The sequence below is a fragment of the Colossoma macropomum genome, unplaced genomic scaffold, assembly GCF_904425465.1.
Source record: "Colossoma macropomum unplaced genomic scaffold, Colossoma_macropomum, whole genome shotgun sequence".
NCBI lineage: Eukaryota > Metazoa > Chordata > Actinopteri > Characiformes > Serrasalmidae > Colossoma > Colossoma macropomum.
Window position 1 is genome coordinate 30241474 of NW_023494804.1, and position 22050 is coordinate 30263523.

Here is a 22050-nt window from a genome sequence, read left to right on the forward strand (position 1 = left end):
AGGAGATTCAAACAGCTGAGAGGTTTGAGTGCTGATGAATACAGAAAGCATGGGGTCTATCATTAATCTCAGAAGTGTCTTCAGCTTTTCAATCAAGAAGAAAAACAAAGACAAACACATATTTAACATTTATGACGTTATTGCAAACTGACAAAGAAAACAGGCTCCTTTATTAAAAGCACATTAAAAGTTTTCCCCCAACTTTTGACAGGCCGTGTACACTAAGCAGAGACAGACACAGCAGCCGGACAGCTGGATTCTGGACTAGAGCAGCCTTCTCCCCATCTGTGCCTCACACAGGTACATTTTTAGTAATAAATAATTGTAACGTTCTGCTTCTACAGTGCACCTTTTAATGGACACCAGTGGTGCAGACAGAAATACTTTTGAGCAGGCCTGAGAAAAGTAGGTAGGACACCTACATGATATATACACACTTCCAAATGTCTCAGAATGTCATGACATCAGGTAATATCACAGCACTGACAGCAGCACAGACACCATCCTATTACAGGGCATCTGACCTACGACTGACCAAAACAGCAGCCAGACACCAATATAATAAAAATACTAGCGTTCAACTGAATATTATCTTGATTTTTCAAATATTCTACATGAAAAAGAAACATTCAATACATGTTTCACTTTAATGACTAAACAACAGTTTTTATTCTGTATGTTTTAATATTCTAATATGTTTTTATAATTATTTTCATTAAACTTTTTAATAAAACGTGATGAACACTGAATTTTCATAGCCAACTGCTTGTTCATAAAAGTGGCACAACTGTCTGACACTCAAAAGGTTTTTCTGTTTTTGAACATTTTATTGATTATTCTCAATAAATGTATTGATTATTCTCAAATCTGCTGCAGCCCTAGTAAGTATTTTGCAGACCGCTTCCAATTGCCGACAACAGCGCAGCAACTTTACGGCTTTTTCTTTTTTTGGCTTTTGAAATGTGAAGAAAACACCTTCTACTCTGTTTGGCCACGAATTATGCAGGGACATCTTTTGAGTGTATCCAGAGACTCTAATTCAAAATGATTCCACCGGAAATGATGAAAACTAACTGTGGATGTGGCTGAGAGGAACGACTGTTCAACAGTGAAAAGATAAGGCGGGGCTTGTGATTGATCAGCTGTACTTGCACGTATTCAGGAATGATTGATTTGCCACACTACAGTGACAGAACAGTAAAATGATCTTAAACAGTTTAAAACCAAAACGTTCCCCATTCGACTGAGAAGGTCTGTGATTGATCTGAAAGCAGTGAGTCTCACCTTCCTGGGCTGGAAGTCGTACTTCACGCAGTGCTGGAATCCTTTGCCTTTGGACTTCAGTGACGTCACTATCAAACAGTTCCCCACGAAATGTGCCGAGTAGCCGATCCCTTTGCTGGTTCGGAAGCTGGGAGAGGAAGAACACACAGTGGGAACAGTTACAGAGGGAAACTCGTAACATCACAGCTTTTTCTTCATTAAGGAATTCCTGTGAAGTGTTAAGAATGGTTCTATTTGTAGGGGCGCACGATAAACTGGCTCACATATTATACACCAATACATGAGAAATTAACTATCATTGGCCTAATATTAAAATTACTGTTGATAATTACAATCAATAATTTTCAGCTTGTGCATGCGCTGAAATTTCGACCATCGAAAGCGGTGGATTTTGCCACTTCGGTGTGGGCCTATGTTCTTTTTCTCTTTCAGCCAAGAATGGCACAGTGTCGCTTTGGGCCATTTTCGTCTGAAAGAGAACTTTTAGCTAAAAAAAAACGAAATATTAAATATGACTACACTGAAATATCAAAACCTAACACTTAACAAAACAATAAAAACAAGAAACAGTGATTAAAAACAGTTTTTTCCATTTTTTTCCTTCGCTCTCCTGCGCCGTTCAGTGAAAGAACAATTTGAGCAGCAGCAGATCAACAGTGGAGAAAAGGGCAGCCGTGTGGAATCATTTCACAGCTTCTACAAGGGACAGTGACTGATTTATAGTCTCCGTTCATTTTAGTATCATCCCAGGTGTGCGACGTCCAAGAACTACTTCATTACAGATTTGATAACACATAAAAGTGACACCAATACAAGCTGAATACAGGAAAACAACAGAAGCAGGAAGATAAGTGTGAGCACAACAACACTAATGCTCTACCATTAATTCAACACTAATTCGCCTACCACTGTAAGTCATTCTGGAGAAGAGTATCTGCTAAAAATGTGAGTATTTGATGAAGCTGACTTGCTATGTCAATGTAATAATGGCCCATGTTTTCACTGCATTTCTGTACGGACTATACTGACCATATTTTAAAATGCAAAAGAGTAAAATGGTCAGGTATTAGTATCAGTATCGGCCACAACAGGGTATTAATTAGCAGTTAGTGGCCTTGAAATTACATTTTGGGAATTCTTATTATTCATTTACCATTTTTGTGACAGCAACGTTGTGAAGGAGGAGACTTTTCTGCACCTGGCTGGTGAAAATGGAAAACAATGTCTGCTCTTTTTAAAATAGGCAGCACTTTTACAGGCTGAATGAGGAGTGAAATGGCAATGTGTTCTTCAGAACAGTTCAAGGTTCTGACTGTGCTGAAATCGGTGTGTAATCCTGTTTCCCAAACACAGCGCAGGGTCCAGAACCTCCCTGCCCTGTACACCCTCTTCCTTCAGTGTGTTTTTTCCCCTCACATCGCTGCCAGCAGCTCTGCTGTCTTTTCCACCGAGGATGACTCAGCAGTAATAGAATATGAAGTCATCCTCTCTGTTATTTTCATTTTGAAGTCGGGACAGGTATGGAGGGCTGTTTTTCCAAAAGAAATTACATGTTTTTCTTCCTTTATTAACCCCTCAGCGGAGCAGAATTCATCAGGGCTGCTGGCTGCAATCATGGGCTTTCAAACAAACATGGCTGCCTGTGTTTGGCAGCATGTAGCAGCAGTGTTTGCAGAGGGAGCTGGGCTGTGTCGATAAGGCGATGGCTTATCAGGGCCCAGGTCTGCGCTATTCTCTCTCCGCTGCGCTGCATTCACCGCAGCAACACACACACACACACGAAACAGGATTACATGCTGATTTCAGCACCGGCTCAGACTCGCACAGCTCTAAAGAAGAGCAAAATCATTCCACTCCTCGTTCAGGCAATAAAGGTCTAGTTGCTTATTTTTAAAGTAAACGTTTGGCAAAAAATGAAAAACCTATGAGATTTGGCACTGAACCGTCAAAACATGTTTGTATTTTTGAATATTCTAATAGTCATGAACATTTAAAAAAGCAGTAATTAAGAACAGTGAACTAGGAAATAGTACATCATTAAATTAGAAAAAACATACTTTACTTTTAATGTAAGTCAATGGAACCAGACTTTTTTTCCAAGTCATTTTAGGTCATTTCTTTTAGTCCATTCATCATGAAATTTACATATAATGTAAAGGGTAACATGTATTTTCAAATTATGTCAAAAACTGAAAAACGTCAAAAATGGAGATACGAGGTTTTCGTCCGACAGCAGCAATGTTATCTTTTTTAATAAACCAAGAGGCGTCTGAACTCTACACTCCACCAGAGTGCAGTGCGGAGTCTGTGTCTTACGTTTTGGTTGGGGTTTCTTAATCTACGTTCACATTAGCAGGCGAGAGGTACCAGTGACCAGTCCACTCCTAGGGGCATACACAATCTGTAGCCACGATTTAACGATCAGTAGCCAGTGATATGGTGGCAGAGACACAAGCGACAAATCAATCTCAAATTTCCAACTTCATGCAGACGAACTATGACACAGTGAAGTGACAATCTAAATGACTGTCTCAGACACAGGGGTTCCCAGCCTCCACTCACTGACCTTTGGTTCCTAATCCTGACATTATCCACGTTTACATGCAGCCTGATAATCCGTTAATAATCCGACTAATAGCTCAATCGGAATGGAATATGTCCATGTAAACACCTCAATCAGTCTAGTCTAGTCCGATTGAGGCCATTCGGAATACAGTTTCTATCCGACTGATCGAGGTGGGTAATCCTGTAAATAATCCGTTAAATAGAAGAATAATATCCGTGTAAACGCCTGTATCTGATTACATTCCCTATCGGAAAGTTTAAGTCCGTTCTGATCATGTTCGTCACGTCATAGTGAAAGTTTATACCGTTCAACATGGCGGAGCAGAAACTGGTCTGCAGAGGAGACGAAGTTTATGCTCTGATCTTTAAAAGACGGCGGTGGGACGGACGTCCAGCTTATGTGTCTCAGAACACGACGTCTTCCTCTCGGCCTTCTTTAATAAGGACATGTGAAGGACGTTTTCCTGAGTCTGACATCATTTTAAAGCAGTTAATAACACAAGCACTGCTCACTGCTGCTCATCTCACTCTGACTGGACTCACGTGATGCTGGTTGTCATGGTAACATCTACACTAAGCAGTTCTCTAGATATTCGCGTCATTTAGGATCGTATTACTTGTTGTAAGCAATGTAAATGAAGATTTTCCATCAGAGTGTTGAGTAGAGTGAGATATAAACACCTCAGTCTTAATCTATAATCGGAATGTGTTCAATCGGATCGGCAAAAAATTCTACGTCGGAAAACGACGTCGTGTTTCGACAGACGTGACTCCGTAAGTTTGTTAGTGCAGTTAGTTCAGAGTTCAGCTCCAGTCCTGAAACCCCTGCACTGCATAACTGTGGTTTCCTGGTTGAAATACCTGATACTATTAGCTAATTAATCCCTTCTTGAGCTGAACGAGGTGAGAACAGCAGAGAAACACTAAACTATACAGTGCAGCGGCTCCAAACCTTCACAAAGCACAGCTAATCGAAGGCATTGCGCAGCGCAGTCACTCCCTGATTCGGTCCTCAAAATGGCAGCGACTGTACAGTGTGACGTCACGCGAAATGCGGAAATTGGCAAGTCTGCGCCACCTTACAGAGGAAATCCACAGATTTATCAAACGTTCTAAATAACTCAATGGTTGAGACGTAAACTAAGTCATTCAGAGTGGTTTGATTAGACTCGGTTCGCTGTAGAGAGACTTACTGACTCAGATGTCTTTACAGTGGTGGTGATAGGAACCAGGGGTCATGATGTCTACAACACAAATATACCTATTTAGTATCCAAAATGACCAGAGAACTCGTCTTATGAGGTTTTATAACTAATGTGGATAATGTCTTTATTCAGGCAACGCTCATGTGCAAAAATCACTACTAAAACAGTTCTGAGGGCAGTGCTACCCTCGAGACAGAACAAACGTAAATGGTTCAGAGAACAACCAATTAAAATAGCCAATAGGTGGGGCTCTCTCTGTTCCTCAGTGCTGCTAATGTGGATGCAGCGCATTAAAAGGTGTGGAATTTAGTTTCTGTTGTTGTTTGTTTTTCAGGAAATTCTTTTTACCTGCTGGTTTCTCAGAAAGCTGCCTGGAAAACTAGCAGCTTCTAAAGCAGCGTCTTCTTTGACAGCTGTAACGTAAGTTAACTAGTAAGAATGCTGGCTATGAAACATGAGCGACAGCAGTTTCTTTACTAACGCTGCGTTTACAAGTTGGAACTGAAGACGTACCTCTAGCGATGATGGCGCTGTGCAGCCACCAAACTTTATATCCAATGTTTTTGTGACAATCTAGATATAAAAGTAATAGTAATAATATGTTTTCAGTGCGACGTTAATTATGAACACATAAAAGTACACATGGGCCTCTATATTTGACAAACCTTATAGTATCTCTTATTCCGGCTGGCTCTGCTTAACCAACCACATTCATCCCCGCCTGTTGGCTGGTAAGCAGTTACGTTCGTTCCACCTCGAACGCAGCGCTGCCTTCAGAACCATTTTGAGTAGCGATTTCGCACATGAGCTTCAGGCAACATGTTTACAACCATTCTGTGTAGCAGCTTTATGTAAAGTCTTTTTACAGGCATTAAACATTGGGGGTTAAAGGTTAAGGTAATATTTGAGTGACTGTTGACTTCTAAGATTTCGGTGACTATTGACTTCTAGCCTTGTGGCTCCAGAAACTGAATTTGGACACTAAACACGTCTTGGCTGATTGACTACATCTGGGGTACACCAGGACAGTTTTTTCAGCAAACTGTTTCTTTAAATAAGCAGGACGTGTCTTATTCACCTTCAAGAGGATGCAGAAACAGAGCCTGCTGGGTCATAATGCGGAGTAAAAAATAAGAAATAAAAAACGGGAAATGAGGACACCTTGAACTGTGAACACTCCATATAAAAGCTGCTTGAGAAGGGAGGGGGGGGACAACTCACACCAACAAGTCAACCTTCTTGTAGTTATGAATGATGCTCCTCGCATTTCTCGCATGCCATATTTAGCCTTTACAATCAGACACAATGTTGAGAACGTCCAGAATTCACCCGGGAGACTGTTTAAGTTTCCCCAGTGGAGTGTTTCCACAGCGAGGTTACATTTTCACTGTAATTTATCTGTATCTAATTTTAAACTGCTTGTTCCACCAACACAGGAACACTCGAGCGAGCTCTCCACTGCACTGTACAACTGAGTACAAGAACACCAATCTTTATCATACCTGCACTGAAAACAGACTAAACAGTCTTGAACTGAACCGTATTGAACTGAATCTAACTGTAAGCACCAACTGTAGCTTTTTAAGCTCTCTCCAATCCGTGAAACCTGAAAAGCCACCGTGCTATTTTTAAATAAATGCCACCATTGTGATATTTTGCCATTCGTGTTAATAAAGCCATTTTCGTTTTGTTTGAAAGCTGCGAAAGGCGGCGTTTCGATGCTTTGAGCAGGCGACGGTGTAATTAAATCAAAAGGTCAAACCTAATGAGGCTCCTCATCGCAGGCTGACGAGGGGCTCCCGGTGTCTCACGACAGTTTGTTTCTGGAACGAACGCTGCGTCCAGCTTAGCGGCTCCTTGTGACATTTATCTATTCACATATTTACCTACTGCGCCCTCCAGGGCTCCTTCCAGCGCAGGAGTTTTTCTTAGTAACGTGTGATGTAGGCCACTGAGCAAAATTAGCCATGCCCCCCCCGAGGCCGAGCCGAGAGAGAGAGAGACCGCTCCCACTGAAAAGAGAAGTGGCTTACTTTCATGCAAGACCCTCCGTTCTTCCAGGTTTAGACTCCTGAGATCGCAGGTGTTTGGTAGGAAGTGCTGTAACGAAGCTGTTCTGACTAGGGCTGGGTATCGTTGGAAAATGTTCGATACCGATACGATACTTTCAGTACGATATCGATACCAAAGCAGTACTTTTTTTGATATCTTTTTTCTAACTGTAACCTGTAAAAAATACAAAAAAATATATATTTTTTTCCTAGGTAATTCCTTGGTAATTAGTTTTCCCTGTCAGTTCTATACCTGCCAGAGTCTCTGCTGCTCTGCTAACACTGTAATCTGTGATCAGTCACCCATTACAGAACAGACTCTGTGTGTTTTTCCTTTCTTTCTTTTCTTTGCCGAGTTGAACAGCTGCCCATCCTGTGCGTCTGATGCTGCTGCCTCTTCTGCCTTGATCAGGTGCCACTGCTGCCAGCCCTCTGGACCAGCTTGACCACCATTGAGCTTCATGCTGTACAACGCCGTGCAAACCTCACCCTACAACCTGACCCCACTGGTGCTGCTGCATAAACTAAACTAATCAAATTAATCATTTGCTCCACCTGTTTTCCCCGTTTCTGTACTAACAATGTTTACTATCCGGTGTCGACCAGAGGAGGATGGGTTCCCCTTCTGAGTCTTGGTTCATCTCAAGGTTTCTTCCTGTTTCTCTTAGGGAGTTTTTCCTTGCCACTGTCGCCACTGGCGATGCTCATGGGGGCTTGGACCCGGATTTCTTTCTGTAATGCTGATTTTTTTTTGTTTTGTAAAGCTGCTTTGTGACAACACCTGTTGTAAAAAGCACTATATAAATAAACTTTGCTTGCTCCTACAGCATACCAGGCAGGTATTACTGTGTTTGACAGCATATCTCTGGATGGGGGCTGATAACTGGGATGTTATGCTTACACATCATTGTAACTACTGTTACAGGTTTGCCATAGAGGGATAAAACAAATGATCTATCCCGCATCTCCTACCTAAACCAGGGACATTTAACAGTCGAAAAGGGCTGCAATCCTTTAACAATAAACTGTTCACTGCTCTGTGGCTCTTCTTCCATCCTCTCAACTGACACCGTTAGAGTCTCTGCTACAGTGAAAGGGGTCGTTTCTCCGTGGGCAGCCGCGTTAGCGGGAGTAGAACTGGTAAACTGGCTCAAACACTGTCAAAGCCCTCACCTCCAACATGAAAACAACATGCAAGTTAATAGGGCTCATTTATGAACCCCATAAGACATGAGTTATAACAACCTTACAAATATGTTCATACAGCGGCTGAACTGTAGCCAGTTATCCAGCTAATATGTGCTGGTTTTGTGCTAACTGGCTTTCAACGCTGACAAACGGCAGAGTAACTAGTGTTAGTTTTCTCTGGTAAAGCGAGAAAGGTGCAGAGTAAACGGTTAACCCCTTATTCTCCAGGGTATATTTTGGTTTGTCCATCTGAATTTACATGACCGAATCGTAAGGCAAATTATTCAGTAACTGCATGAAATAAACGTAAATTTTAATTTTATTTATTTTTTTTTTGTAAAACCTCCCCTAAAATTAACAGAACGTGTGTTTTATGATACACATATTTCTATATGCTTACAATTTACTGCTGAAAGACAAAAATCTGAGACGCTCTTTGTATTATTTTATAAAAATAATGTTTACAGAGCAGATCACTGAAGAGACGCCATCTGTTTACAGTTTATAGCCCAGATTTGTGGAAAAATGGGTCGAATTTCAGTAGAACAAAAAACTGTGAGTTCATCTTCTTTTATTATAAGGGTTTAAAATTACATCACCATCTATTTGACTGGAGAGAAGACAGTTACAGCTCTCATACGACCCCCACCTTTAGAATGTAGCTTATGAAATATGAAAGTTATGACGAATATGACGAAGTGCGTTTTGGAACCACCGGTGGTCCCACGGAGTTGAAAAGGTCAACTTACTTAATGCTTATCACTGGAAGCACTGGTGTCTGCGTGTGGTTGTAATATATTTAGCCCAGATTCTCCGGCGGCGACGCAGAGCTGTTCTTCATGCAGTCGAAAATTCTGTTTTCTTGACAGATATTAATTCCATGTGTAATCAAATGTTTCATCAGATTTGACGTCGTACCCGTTTTGGAAGCCACTATCATGACCTGGAACTGTTCTTAGTAACCTTTTCCAAGTAGAACCAGACTTTCAACCTCTTCGACATATTTAGCTGTGTGCTCTCTGCGTTTCTGTGCACCAGGGAGCCAGTCGCTTCTCTTTTCTTTGCATTAGTAGTAAGGTTACTCCACTAATCGCTGTGATTTGCATTTTATGCAAAGTATCGAACACAGACACCCAATTTTTGGAGACTTTTCGGTGCTCAGTAGTACCAAGATGCTTCAGTCGGTGCCTTTTTGGCATATAATTTCAGTACCCAGCCCTATTTCTGAGATCAGTTTCGCATTTATGGTATTGGAGAAAAGCTCAGACCAGGCAGAACCGGGAGCTGGTGTGGGATCAGCAGATTAAACGTAACATTATTTCGTTCAGAATCAGCTTTGCTCACCAGTACAGGTAGGGCTTGTCCTTGTCCACGTTGATATTGTTGAGAGGGTCCATACGGAACCATGTGTTGAAGGTGAAACCACTCTGGTAAGGCCACTTAGCAATGGGAGGCAAAGCGATGGCCTAGCAAGAGAAAACATTACACAAACGATCCCACATAAATGCAAGTCTAAAATCAGAAGACATCCATAACGGTCAGTCACAGCATCAGGAAACAAAATATGGGGCTCCAGAAAGGAGCAACCGTGTAAGTGCTGACCTGATCAATAGGAGATCGGGAGTTTGACTAAACTGGGGAGGATATTAGGTAAAATTTTAAAAAAGTTCCCCACCAAAAAAAATAAATCATAAATAAAATAAAAAATTTACTACAGAAAATAACTTACATATTAATTTTATTTAGTACTATAATTCTATAATTATAAGCCTTTTTCATTATTAACAACAGTAGCAGCTATTTTTTTTTTTTAACCAATATTTTTGGTAGTTTTGTTCATTTCTGCAGATGCTTTTGAATAGCATGTCATACTGTGTCGGAAACAAGAGTCCGCCCGATACATCAGCTGGCCAATAATATCGACCGATATGAAAATCATTTTTTTGTATTGGTTTTGGCAAATTTTCTGGGGCAACTTGCAGTTTCACAGCAATAAAGCAAAACCTTAGACAGTTGAGCTACAAGGGAAACGTAATGAGAGTCACCCATTATTGTCTTATTTTCATCACTTTAGTATTTATTTGTTTGTTTATTTATTATCATCCACATTCTTCTTATTTTAATTATGTTTATTTTATTATTTTAGTCAATTTAATTAATTTTTAGTTTACTTTTTGATCTTATTTTCCTTTTATTTTATTTTGATTACATTTTAGCTATGTTTTAATTATTGCTTTATATTTTCTACTGTATTTTTATGTATTTTATTCTATTATTAATGTTTCATTTTTTACACTTACCTGATCTGAGTCATTTTTTTTATTAAACATTTTTTTTTATTTGAGATGTTCTTACACACTATCAATCCCTTCTCCTGTATCAACTCAGCAACATTGTAAATGAGGGTCACCCTCAATGTTCTCCGAGATTATATAAAGGTTGAATGATTAATTACATCAAATTACTTAAACCATAGTAAGGGTTGGTCAGAGACGGCTCCTGACCGCATTTACACAAGTGTGAACGGAACGTGTTTACGTTATCCGTGTACAATGACATGACCAGAAATGTGTCTGCTGAGCGCTGACTAGCAGGTGAGGTAATAAACAATGAGTGTGTTTACATGCACTCAATAATCCGATCATAATCTGATTTCTGCAGTTATCCGATTATTCAAATGGTCATGTAAACATTATACTCTAAACTAGAAATCTGATCAAGAAATCTGATAAAGAGGCTGGATTTTAGCTCAGTAATCAGGTTTCTCAGTGCTGTAAACTCTTACTCTGATTTCTTTCGTTTCTCTCAGTCTGAGCATGTGTGAAAACAGACGGCGGTACCAGAAATAAGTGAGCAGCGTCGCCACGAGACGCAGAAAAACACTTTTGGAGTGACACTGAAACCAAATACATGCTTGAGGAAATGAAGGATTTAAATATTCTGCATCTTCTAGATGATGCATGTTCATATTCTCAGGTAAAGTGGCGTATGAATTTTGAGTTTTATGTTACGTTTACATCTCGTCTTCTTCTGTGAGTTTATTGGCTGGTTGCAAAGCAGAAATCTGATTACTGTCTGACTCATGTAGACCTGGAGTTTCCCCATTATCTGACCACTCAGGTGTATATAAAGGCATTGATCAGATAACTGACAAAATCTGATTTTCTGCAGTTACCGGATTATTAAGTGCATGTAAACAGACTCAGATGGAGGATACTTGAGGCAGGAGTTTTCCCCAAACCAAAAGCCTTCTTGTTTTCAGGGCCGATAAAAAAGTGTCCAAGCCAATTTTGTTGATTCTCAGAAAATATGAATGTGCTGATGTGCTTTTTACAGAGGAAATGTGAAATTGGATATCTTTTGGATACACTGGGCACATATTTTAGTGATAAGTGTAAAATATGATATGATCCAGATGTGAAACAGGTGTTAACACAAGGTGTACAGACTCATGTCACTTTGTGAGTTTCTACTGTTCGACTATTTGAGTTCAAGAAACACTCAAGAACAATGACAGACATCATTCAGTTAAGCACTGTTTTACTGAAACAAGTGCATAAAATTAAAATTTAAAATATAAATTATATGAGCTGATATTATTGGCTGTAAGAACTTTTATTCCCTTTTTGCTGATTGCTGACAAAAATGTTAATGAAAGGCCATCAGAAAACACATCAGCAAGTCTGTTTGAGTTGATTTAACAACTTAAGGCAGCTAAAGGTGAGTCTGTAATGATGTAGGCTGCAGTTTACAGGATGCTAATGAGAACACATAGACCTCCATTAGTCGTTAGCTAAATTATCCTCACAGCTCCAGTGCACTGAACTATTTCTTTAAAACACCCTAAAAGCACTAGAGGACATTACATACCGCTGCCTTTAAGCTGCTATTCTTCCCTTCACATTAATCAGCTCAAACAGCAGAGGGCAAACGCGGCTGGTTCTAGATCGGTTTCACGCTGCGCTTTAAACAGTGGGGATGAAGCTCGAGCAGCGTTAGACTGACTACAGGACAGAGGAGCGAGAGCCTCACCGCTGCACTGCGTCCGGGGAAGTTGAAGAAGGTATCTGGGCCGTGTCTCTGAGGCATCTGGTTCAGGACAGACAGCAGCTTGATGGCGTGCCTCGGCTACAGCCGGCCAACCAGCGGGACGGCCACAGACCGGAAGACAGATTAAAAAAAAAACAGGAAAAGATTGTTTTAGGAGAGCCATTAGGAAGGGAATGGGGTAATAAGAGAGACGGCAAAATCAAATTAAAAAAAGATGAAGGAACGGTGTAAGCAGGATGCAGAGAGAAGGGCAAAATGGTCAAAACAAATAACGAGGACAGGAGGCGAGAGAGGCAAGAGAGGCGAGAGAGAGAGAGAGAGAGAGAGAGAGAGAGAGAGAGAGAGAGAGAGAGAGAGAGAGAGAGAGAGAGAGAGAGAGAGAAAAAGGGAGCCGGAGAGAGACCCCACATATTCCTTCAAGCTAATATATATATATATATATATATATATATATATATATATATATATATATATATATAGCTGTTTTATTGCCTTGTATCTCCAAAATGGTAACTTTACAGGAGAAGGAAAAAACATACTTTACTTTTAATGTAACACAATGGAACCAGAAATCTTTCCAAGTCAATTTGGGTCGTTTCTTTTAGTCCATTCATCATGAAATTTACATACAATGTAAAGAGTAACAGGTATTTTCAAATTATGTCAAAAACTGTAAAACGTCAAAAATGGAGACAAGAGGTTTTGTTCCAATAACAGTGATTTTAGATATATATATATATATATATATACACACATACACACACACAGATAGATAGATAGAGAGAGAGAGAGAGAGAAAGATATAATTTCAAGAAGTTGTGACAGTATGAGAAAATGGAGATAAAACCAGAAAGCAGTGATTTGCAAATCCACTTTTACCTGCATTTGAACTAAAGCAGTGCAAAGACAAGATATTTAAAGTTTTAACTTCTTTAACTTTGTTATTTTGGAAATACAGACTCATTCTGACACTGATGCCTGGAACACATTACAAAAAGCAGACAGGAGTCACTTAAGACGTGGAACGTTGGTGATAATAAACATCCTCTACAGGTGATGCCATCCTGATTGGGCGTAAAAGGAGCATCCAGGAGAGGACTAGCCCTTTATGAGCAAGTATGGGTCGAGGCTCGCCACCCTTCCAAAAATGCATAGGCAAAAAACCCAACAGTTTAAGTATAACGTTCCTCAGCGAGCAACTACAAGGATTTTATGTATTTACCCTCTTTAGTGCATAATATCAAAAGAATCAGAGACTCAGGAGAAATCTCTGAGGGGGCGAAGGTCGCAGGCATTTATTTAGTGGTTTTTGCCCTTATCCTGTACGCACAGATACACTGCACTAAAAACGGTCATGTTTCTGTGATTGAGATCACCACATGAGCTTGGGAAGACTTTGACAAACCGTTGTCAATAAACACAATCTGTCACTGCAGCCATGAATCCAAGTTAAGCGGTGTGGAAGCCGTATGTCAACAGCATCCAGAAACACTGCTGACTTCTCTGGGCTTGAGCTCATCTGAAATGCACTACTGCACAGTGGAAATGTGGATTGTATTCTGATGAGTCAAACTTTCTGACTGTTTATGAAAACAATACGTTGTGTTCTTCAGACCAAAGAAGAAAAGGACCATCCAGATTGTTACCAGTGTAAAGTTGAAAATCCAGGGTCTGCCACTGCATGCGGTGTATCTGTGAAGGCACTTTTGTTGCTGAATACATTTTGAGCAACATATTTTGCCATCTAGATGACGTCTTTTTCAGGGACGCTCGTGCTTATTTCAACATGGCAATGGAATTCTGCACAAAACTGCATGGCTGCGTAATCAGATTGTCTCCCATTGAAAACGGGTGCAAAATACAGCAAAGAGGGACTGAAGAACTGTAGAGCAGAACAAAAATTCACTTTGATAACCAGATATGATGGTGCCTTCAGTCCCCAAATGATTATTTATTTATCTATGAGCTCATCACAACTTTAACCAATCAATGAGCTGTCCATCACTCCAGCCTGACTGCGCGAAAGCACGATCGATACGCCCTGAGGCTGTGCTCCTCCTGCCTGAGCCACACTCAGGATCACAGCACTGACCACAGGACTGCGAGGCAGCTCTGGCTCAGAGGTCACCCATTAACCTCCTCAGATTAAAAGTGCTGATCCACGGTCAGTTTCTCCTCATCACATCCTAATGAGTATGACAGCAGACGAGCGAGGGAGCCGATGCCTGGATCAGCGCTTTTAGCTGATGCTGGATGTATACGTGGCTTCTACTCACCCATACACCATTGTCTCCCCTCAGCATGCTAAACAGCAGCTTCAGCTCTTTCACTGTGATACTGTAACTGGCCAGCACTCCCAGCATGTCCACCAAGAGGTCTGAGAGAGAGAGAGAGAGAGAGAGAGAGAGAGAGAGAGAGAGAGAGAGAGAGAGAGAGAGAGAGAATATAATGAGTTAGCATTAACAATGCTGAGTCTTGCAAACTCATACAGATGATGTCACTGCATCAAGGCAATAAGCCAAATCTTAAGGCACCTATTGTATACATTACTGGATTGTGTTTTCAACACACACACACACACAAAACAGTGTGATAATCAAGCAATAGAACACAGAGGGAGTGTGTTTTCGTGAAATAACATCCCAGCTGTGATTTGGTCGCCGTAGATCATCACAGCCGTGATGTTATTGGTGATAACACACTCCTCGAGTGTTCTATTGCTTTTATACAACAGTTAAATAAATACAGTAATAAATTAATAAACTGGGTGGTGAACGCGGCGTTTAATATGTTTTAATGTTCGCAGTTCCTTCACCAAATTATAGTTCCTTAACGAGCAGCTTGTTGCTACGTCAGAGTAACGAGCTCCGCCAACTCGCTGCTCAGCCGGCAGTTCGTTCTCCAGCTCCTCACACTAAATTCCCAAACTGTCATCACCACTGAGCAGCTTTTCAGTCGGCAGCTGTGACAGAAGAACAGCTGAACAACCTGGAATCAGCCAGAAATGAACCCAACACCATTCGCCAAACGTGTAGTCTGATCTTCAGAGTCTGACCAAATCAGACTGAGCCATAAAACTGACACAATATCAAGTTCAGCTCAGTTTTGTCAGTTTTTTCCAGATCAGTATTAATGTTGTTTTGTTCCAGCCAGTCTGTAAAGCATCTTACAGCACATTTAGTTTGGCGAATGGTGTTGGGTTCATTTCTGGCTGATTCCAGGTTGTTCAGCTGTTCTTCTGTCACAGCTGCCGACTGAAAAGCTGCTCAGTGGTGATGACAGTTTGGGAATTTAGTGTTGTCTCATCTTCAGAGTCTGACCAAATCGGCTGTCGGTCAAAAGTGATCTTAAAAGTGTCCGTTTTCTGTTTGTGGCAAAGTAAGAAGTAAAAACGTTCAAATGGTTTGAGCGTCTCCTACAGCTGACAAAGTCGCTGCTTAGCAACAGCGTCTCAGCCGAGTGAAATAACAGCACGATTAGAACGCTTCTCAACCAATCATCTTGCATGGCCGGAACTAACTGTTGTATAACTGCAGATAGAGGAACCACCACTCAGATGGGAAATATTTTGAGTGATAAAAGGCTTTATACAATTCTCATTTCCTGTTTAAAAAAAAATAAAAAAGGTTGTTTTATCAATTTAAAAAATGTGTTTGATATTATTCCTTCATGTATGTCACACCTTGTGTAACTCTGGCTTCCCTGACGTCCACATAACCTACTGATGAGGATGTTTTGGTTACTATTTTTGGAAATCACGTCGGATTTCGCCGACGTTTTTCACCCCACGTCATACAGCTTTCCATGTTAACGTCACACACAGGCTCAAAAAGAAGCTTCATGTGCTCAGGAAAGGGGTCTGTAGCACAACCAACATAAAAAAAAATTCTGCACATTGCATGCAATTACACATTTCCACCAGAGAGGTCGCCAAACCACCAAAAGTTACATGATGTAATGCACATGATGTAACAAAACATAAACGTGCTGACTGTTCTCACTCCCAGCGCTGTGCAAAGCGGTAATGGCTCAATGAGGTTTTGGCAAGAGAAGAACTGTGACTCATTCAGAGACTCTACTTTGTTTTGAAAGACTGATGGAAAGTTCAGTTTAAACCTGACTGGTATATGTAAGTTGGGACAGTATGTGAAGGAAAACAGCTTGATTGGTGTGTGATCAGTTCTACCTTTTCTGTTATTATGATCATTATTATTATTACTACCTTTATTATTTATACAACAGTTAGTTCCGCCCACGCAAGCCGATTGGTTGAGAAGTGTTCTAATCGTGCTGTTATTTCACCATAACATCACAGGTCTTTCACAAACACCGTATCACTCTGCTGAGATGCCGTTGCTAAGCAACGACTTTGTCAGCTGTAGGAGACACTCAAGACAATTGAACGTTTTTACTTCTTACTTTGCCACAAACAGAAAATGGACACTTTTAAGATCACATTTGACCGACAGCCGATTTGGTCAGACTCTGAAGATGAGACGACACTAAATTCCCAAACTGTCGTCACCACTGAGCAGCTTTTCAGTCGGCAGCTGTGACAGAAGAACAGCTGAACAACCTGGAATCAGCCAGAAATGAACCCAACACCATTCGCCAAACTAAATGTGCTGTAAGATGCTTTACAGACTGGCTGGAACAAAACAACATTAATACTGATCTGGCAAAAACTGACAAAACTGAGCTGAACTTGATATTGTGTCAGTTTTATGGCTCAGTCTGATTTGGTCAGACTCTGAAGATCAGACTACACGTTTGGCGAATGGTATTGGGTTCATTTCTGGCTGATTCCAGGTTGTTTAGCTGTTCTTCTGTCACAGCTGCCGACTGAAAAGCTGCTCAGTGGTGATGACAGTTTGGGAGTTTAGTGTGAGGAGCTGGAGAACGAACGGGGCGGAGCTTGTTAGTCTGACGTAGCAACAAGCTGCTCGTTAAGGAACTATAATTTGGTGAAGGAACCGTGAACATTAAAACATATTACCAAGAGAGACACTGGAGTATTTTCACCTAAAATGAGTTAATGAAGCGAGACATTAAAGTCATAATTAATCTTTTAGATACTTAAGTACATTTGAAGGCAAATACTTTTGTACTTTTACTCAAGTGGAGGTCTAAAGGGAGGAAGTTCTCCTTTTACTGGAGTAATATTTTACCTTGGGTGTCTCTACTTTAACTCAAGTACATGGTTTGTGTACTTCGTCCACCACTGCCTGTAATATCTGCAATGGTAGCAGTTAAAGGTGCATTCGAGCCTAAAAGATGTTATTAAGAAATGTTTTTGTTTTTATTCTTCAGTGTTTTCTCTCTAAAATATCCTGCATGCATTATGCAAGTACATTACACAACCACCAGCATCTCTGTGATGTAGACTAATCTTCACTGCCAGCCAGCCGCTGAGCTATAGGTTAGTAAATATCACCAAGCTAGCTTTAATGTAGCTCTTGCCTTAATCAGGGTATAAAATCTTAAAGGAAACAGCAATTTCAACTCAAGTCAAGTGAAGATTTTAATTTTACCATTATTCAAGACAAAATAACAATAAGCCAAACTGAGGTAAGCTATATAGACAGCCAGGTAGCTACCATGCTAACTGTAGATTTCAGTTTGTCCTCAAGTCATTTCTGCCATTTGAGTAATCATTTCTATTCTCTCCACTGTAACGATCTGAAGATCATAACCACAATTACGGGTCATTCTACAGAAACGTCCATTTTTGTGTCCTTAGCGTTTACAGATATATTACACTTAAAAAAAAATACGTTAGGGTTACAATTTATTTATATTTTAAAATAAAACAATACGTTATTTTAACAATTACACCTTCTTGAGCCTCAATTCAGCAATATTGGTTTTTAAATCGATTATCTAGAATTCCAAGCACCACAGAAGAGCTCGTCCCCACAATCATGTGTGAAGGCTGAGGCTTTATTTTAGGTAAAAAACAACAAAAAGAACAAACACATTTTTCTGCTATTTTAACTACAATAATCTATACATGACTATGAAATATATAAATTAAATGACATAATAGAAAGAAAACAAATGGCAAATAAATATTATAAAATATATAATGAAAGTTGTCCCCAGGAGTCGTGTCACTGGTGTTACAGCTTAACAAAAAATCTCTTATTTTGAAATAAAAGTCACACTGATGACATCACTCGACTTCCTTTTACCTGTTTTCTGAGGATCTATGAAGAAAAGCACATGGTGAGTCCACTGTGTCTTTCAGTTATCAGAGATTTTCTCATTTAGCTCATGATTTCATATGAAGCTTTTAGCTGAAGTCACTGGTGTGACCGACTTTATTCTGAGGTAGTTGTTAAAAAATAAAACACAAATGGATTAAATTGCATATTTTAGCGGATATTCAATGATTGACAACATGTGGTTTGACGTTCTGTAGCAGTTATTTTGTAAAATGCATTGTTCATTAAAAATGTCTCTGGTGTTCCTTTATTATGTGTAACACCAGTGAGGATCAGTAACACCAGTGACTCCTATGGAGAGACAGAAAAGTGGACGTGTCTGTAGAATGACCCATATCCACTTACAATAACATACCACATCTTAGCTGTAACGTTAGCTAGATGTCTGTTTTGCATTAACCAGCTAACAAAAAAAGAAAGAAAAAAAAACAAAACCGTTTAACCTCAAAAATACAACATAAAACAGTTTAAATCTTTCAAACGTTCCTCCCTCCATAAAAATACACCATCAGACGAGGGTTTTTTCTAGTCTTTAAACCAAAAATCTTGCATTAGAGACAACTGCATCACCGCCGTGGGGTGTATTTCAGCATATTCAGAGCTGATGTAGTGATGGTTACATGTTTTGTTTTGGATGGCGTGTCGTAAGCTTTATTAGAGCAAACTGAAAGCAGAGAAAACTCATTAAGTCATAAAATAAAGCAATAAGCCATGAGAGGCCGTGGGTTACTGAGATTTTATCATGGGAAAGGGACCAAAACTCCCTTCCCTGTGATAAATTTCAATGCACAGCCTCAAGTGGCTTATTGCTTTTATAAAACGGCGGCCAACATGAAATATGATAAAATACACGATTGTTCAGAAAATAATTTATTATCAATAACAATCGACATCAACAAGTATTCCGCCAAGAAATATAGTTCCTCTAGAGTACAGTATCGTTGCAAAGCAACCAGGAGAACATTCGGTCACCCATCGCTGTATATTGTGGTCATTTAATGAATTTTTTAACTTTCTGTTGTGTAACAAAGAGCATATGATAACGCAGCACTGTTTAATGCAGAAACCTTTGCTTTATAAGTAATGTTTGGTCACCAAATTAACACAGCGAGTCTTATTTAGCACCAGTCCAGCGGCGCCCCTCTTCTCACACTGGGGCTGAATCTCAAACGGCTCCCTGCTCCCTACATAGTGCACTACATAGGAGTTTAAATACTGGATCCTGCAGCCCAACAGAGCAAAATACAGCTAAGAAACAGTCATTTGGGACTCAGACTCATCCACACTCCATTAATGATGCACTGTTTGACTGTAGAGGCTAGAATTTCTAACCTTTCACAGTCACCACACTATCTAGGGAGTACAGAGCCGTTTGTGATTCAGTCTGGGTTTGACGCGACTTCTGACTGAAATATGGACATTTGAAGTGTGTAAAACATTCAAGTGATATTTTTTAGACCTTTATTCTGCTGTTTTACAGTTAATCAGACCATAAGTGCTTTAATTCAAGCCTGTGATATTAATGATGGAGCTGTTTAGGCTGTTGGCTCTTTTAGCCTGTTAGCTAGCTGACCAGCCTAGTTCTAGTAAGAACATAAGTCATCAGCTCCTCAGTTTAAACAGAAATGGGTTCTTACTTCATCAGTACACTCGGTGCTCCATGTGAGCAGCATGAGAGTCAAAGATTATTCATTAACAGCAGAAGGGTTTTTCGTGATGTGGCGCAGTGATACAGAGTCCAGTTGTTGCGAGGCGTCACAGATGTGGGTATATCGTGGATTTTACAACGGCTTCGAACGCAGCTCAGCCAATCAGATTTTAGGACCAGGACTATCTGTTTTATAATGGTTATTTTACAGCTCTCCAAACAGTAAAGTAGTGGTACTAACCATCATTACCTTAAAGCGTGCACTGTGTGGCTGTTTTATCCACCCTAATATAAAAATATGGGATTAAACTTTCTGTATTGCAGCTCTGCTGAGGCCCGACCTGCTTTAAAATGACGTCAGTCGTATGTAAAGAGTAAGAGAATTGGTCTATTAGCGAGCTGAAACATGCACTCCTCTGTAGATCTGTCAGAAGGACACAGAGAGGAGACTTTCTCCCAAACGTGCTTACAGGGGCGATTTTACGCATTAGGTCCGCATTAGCCGAATTGCACGGTCCGCTGTGCGTAATTATACAGACATATTGGTCACGGGAGCGCATTACGAGCGGTGTGGAGAGAAACCGCGGCCTGTTTTTTCTGCCGTAATTGAGAAAAGGATGGATTCGAGCAAACGGCGAACAACATGGAAAAACATTGAAAATTCTTGTTCTTTACGAAAAGCATTTTTATTTTGATGAAGTTTGACCCATGACTGATTACACACAGCCAATCACACATTAAACATTTCAGAGGGTTTTACTGCAAAGTTCAGCCATTGCTCAGAGGTTTATAAGCCAGTACAGGCTGCGTCTCAAAGTGCTCATCAGTTCAGTAACTGGGGTACTGCTCAGGGAACCAGCCCTGTTCTAGAGGGCATGCCTTAGAACACTAATAGACCAATTCTATTACTAATGACGTCTGCATTTTAAAGCAGGATGGGCCTCAGAATGTCTGAGATGAATCCCATACTTTATATTTTGGTGCATAATAAAGCTGCACGGCATACACGTTAATTAAAGCTAGTGCTGCTACTGGACTGTACTGTCAAAATCATTCCAATGAAATGAAACTAGGGTTGCATTAAAGTGTATTTTTAATCAGCATTGCGTTGTACATTTCCATGATAAACACAAGCTATACTGTATCCTAGGGTTTCAGTCAGGGGCTCCAAGCCTGGAGCGAAAACAGTGAATTAAAGGTCTGTGTGTCTCTCGTCTCTCGACTTCTGTCGCGTTTGACAGGTGAATCATTCACAAAGCACAGCTAATTGAAGGCGTCGTGCATCGCAGCCACTCACAAATATGATGTGTCTTAGTTTTTAAATAGAAATAAATTTTAAATAAATTTAAAAATTATTTTTCTAAAATCTCACACTTAACACTTACTTAACGCTGTATTTCTGTGGTGTATGAGACGCTTGTATTGGTCATTTTTGGATGTTAGCAGTAAAGTTACTAGTACTAGTTTAGTAATTAACGGTATTTCCTTTTCCCTATAATTATCATCACGTTTTTATTAGATTAAGATTAAGTGACCCTTATTAGTGCCACAACGGAGAAATCTCACCTCTACATTTTAAACCATCCGTGCAGTGAAACACCACATACACACTAGTGAAGACACACACTAAGGGGCAGTGAGCACACTCGCCCGGAGTGGTGGGCAGCCCTATCCGCAGCACCCGGGGAGCAGTTGGGCAGTAGGTGCCTTGCTTAAGGGCACCTCAGTCATGTCCTGTCAGCTCAGGGGATCGAACCGGCGACCTTCCGGTCGCAAGGCTGGTTCCCTAACGTCCAGGCCACAACTGCTCCCATTTGTTGGAATATATAATCGCA

The 22050-nt window shown here is 40.3% G+C and overlaps 1 protein-coding gene across 1 annotated transcript in view; it reads right to left on the bottom strand.

The window, feature by feature from the left end:
• nbeaa (neurobeachin a) overlaps positions 1–22050 on the bottom strand; it is a 199846-nt gene that overhangs the window by 177560 nt on the left and 236 nt on the right. Inside the window, exons 2-5 of the mRNA XM_036594648.1 lie at positions 14620–14720; positions 12326–12421; positions 9638–9759; positions 1285–1411 (exon numbers count right to left, since the gene is read on the bottom strand). Coding sequence (XP_036450541.1) covers positions 1285–1411; positions 9638–9759; positions 12326–12421; positions 14620–14720 — 446 coding nt within the window. The remainder of the gene's footprint in view (positions 1–1284; positions 1412–9637; positions 9760–12325; positions 12422–14619; positions 14721–22050) is intronic.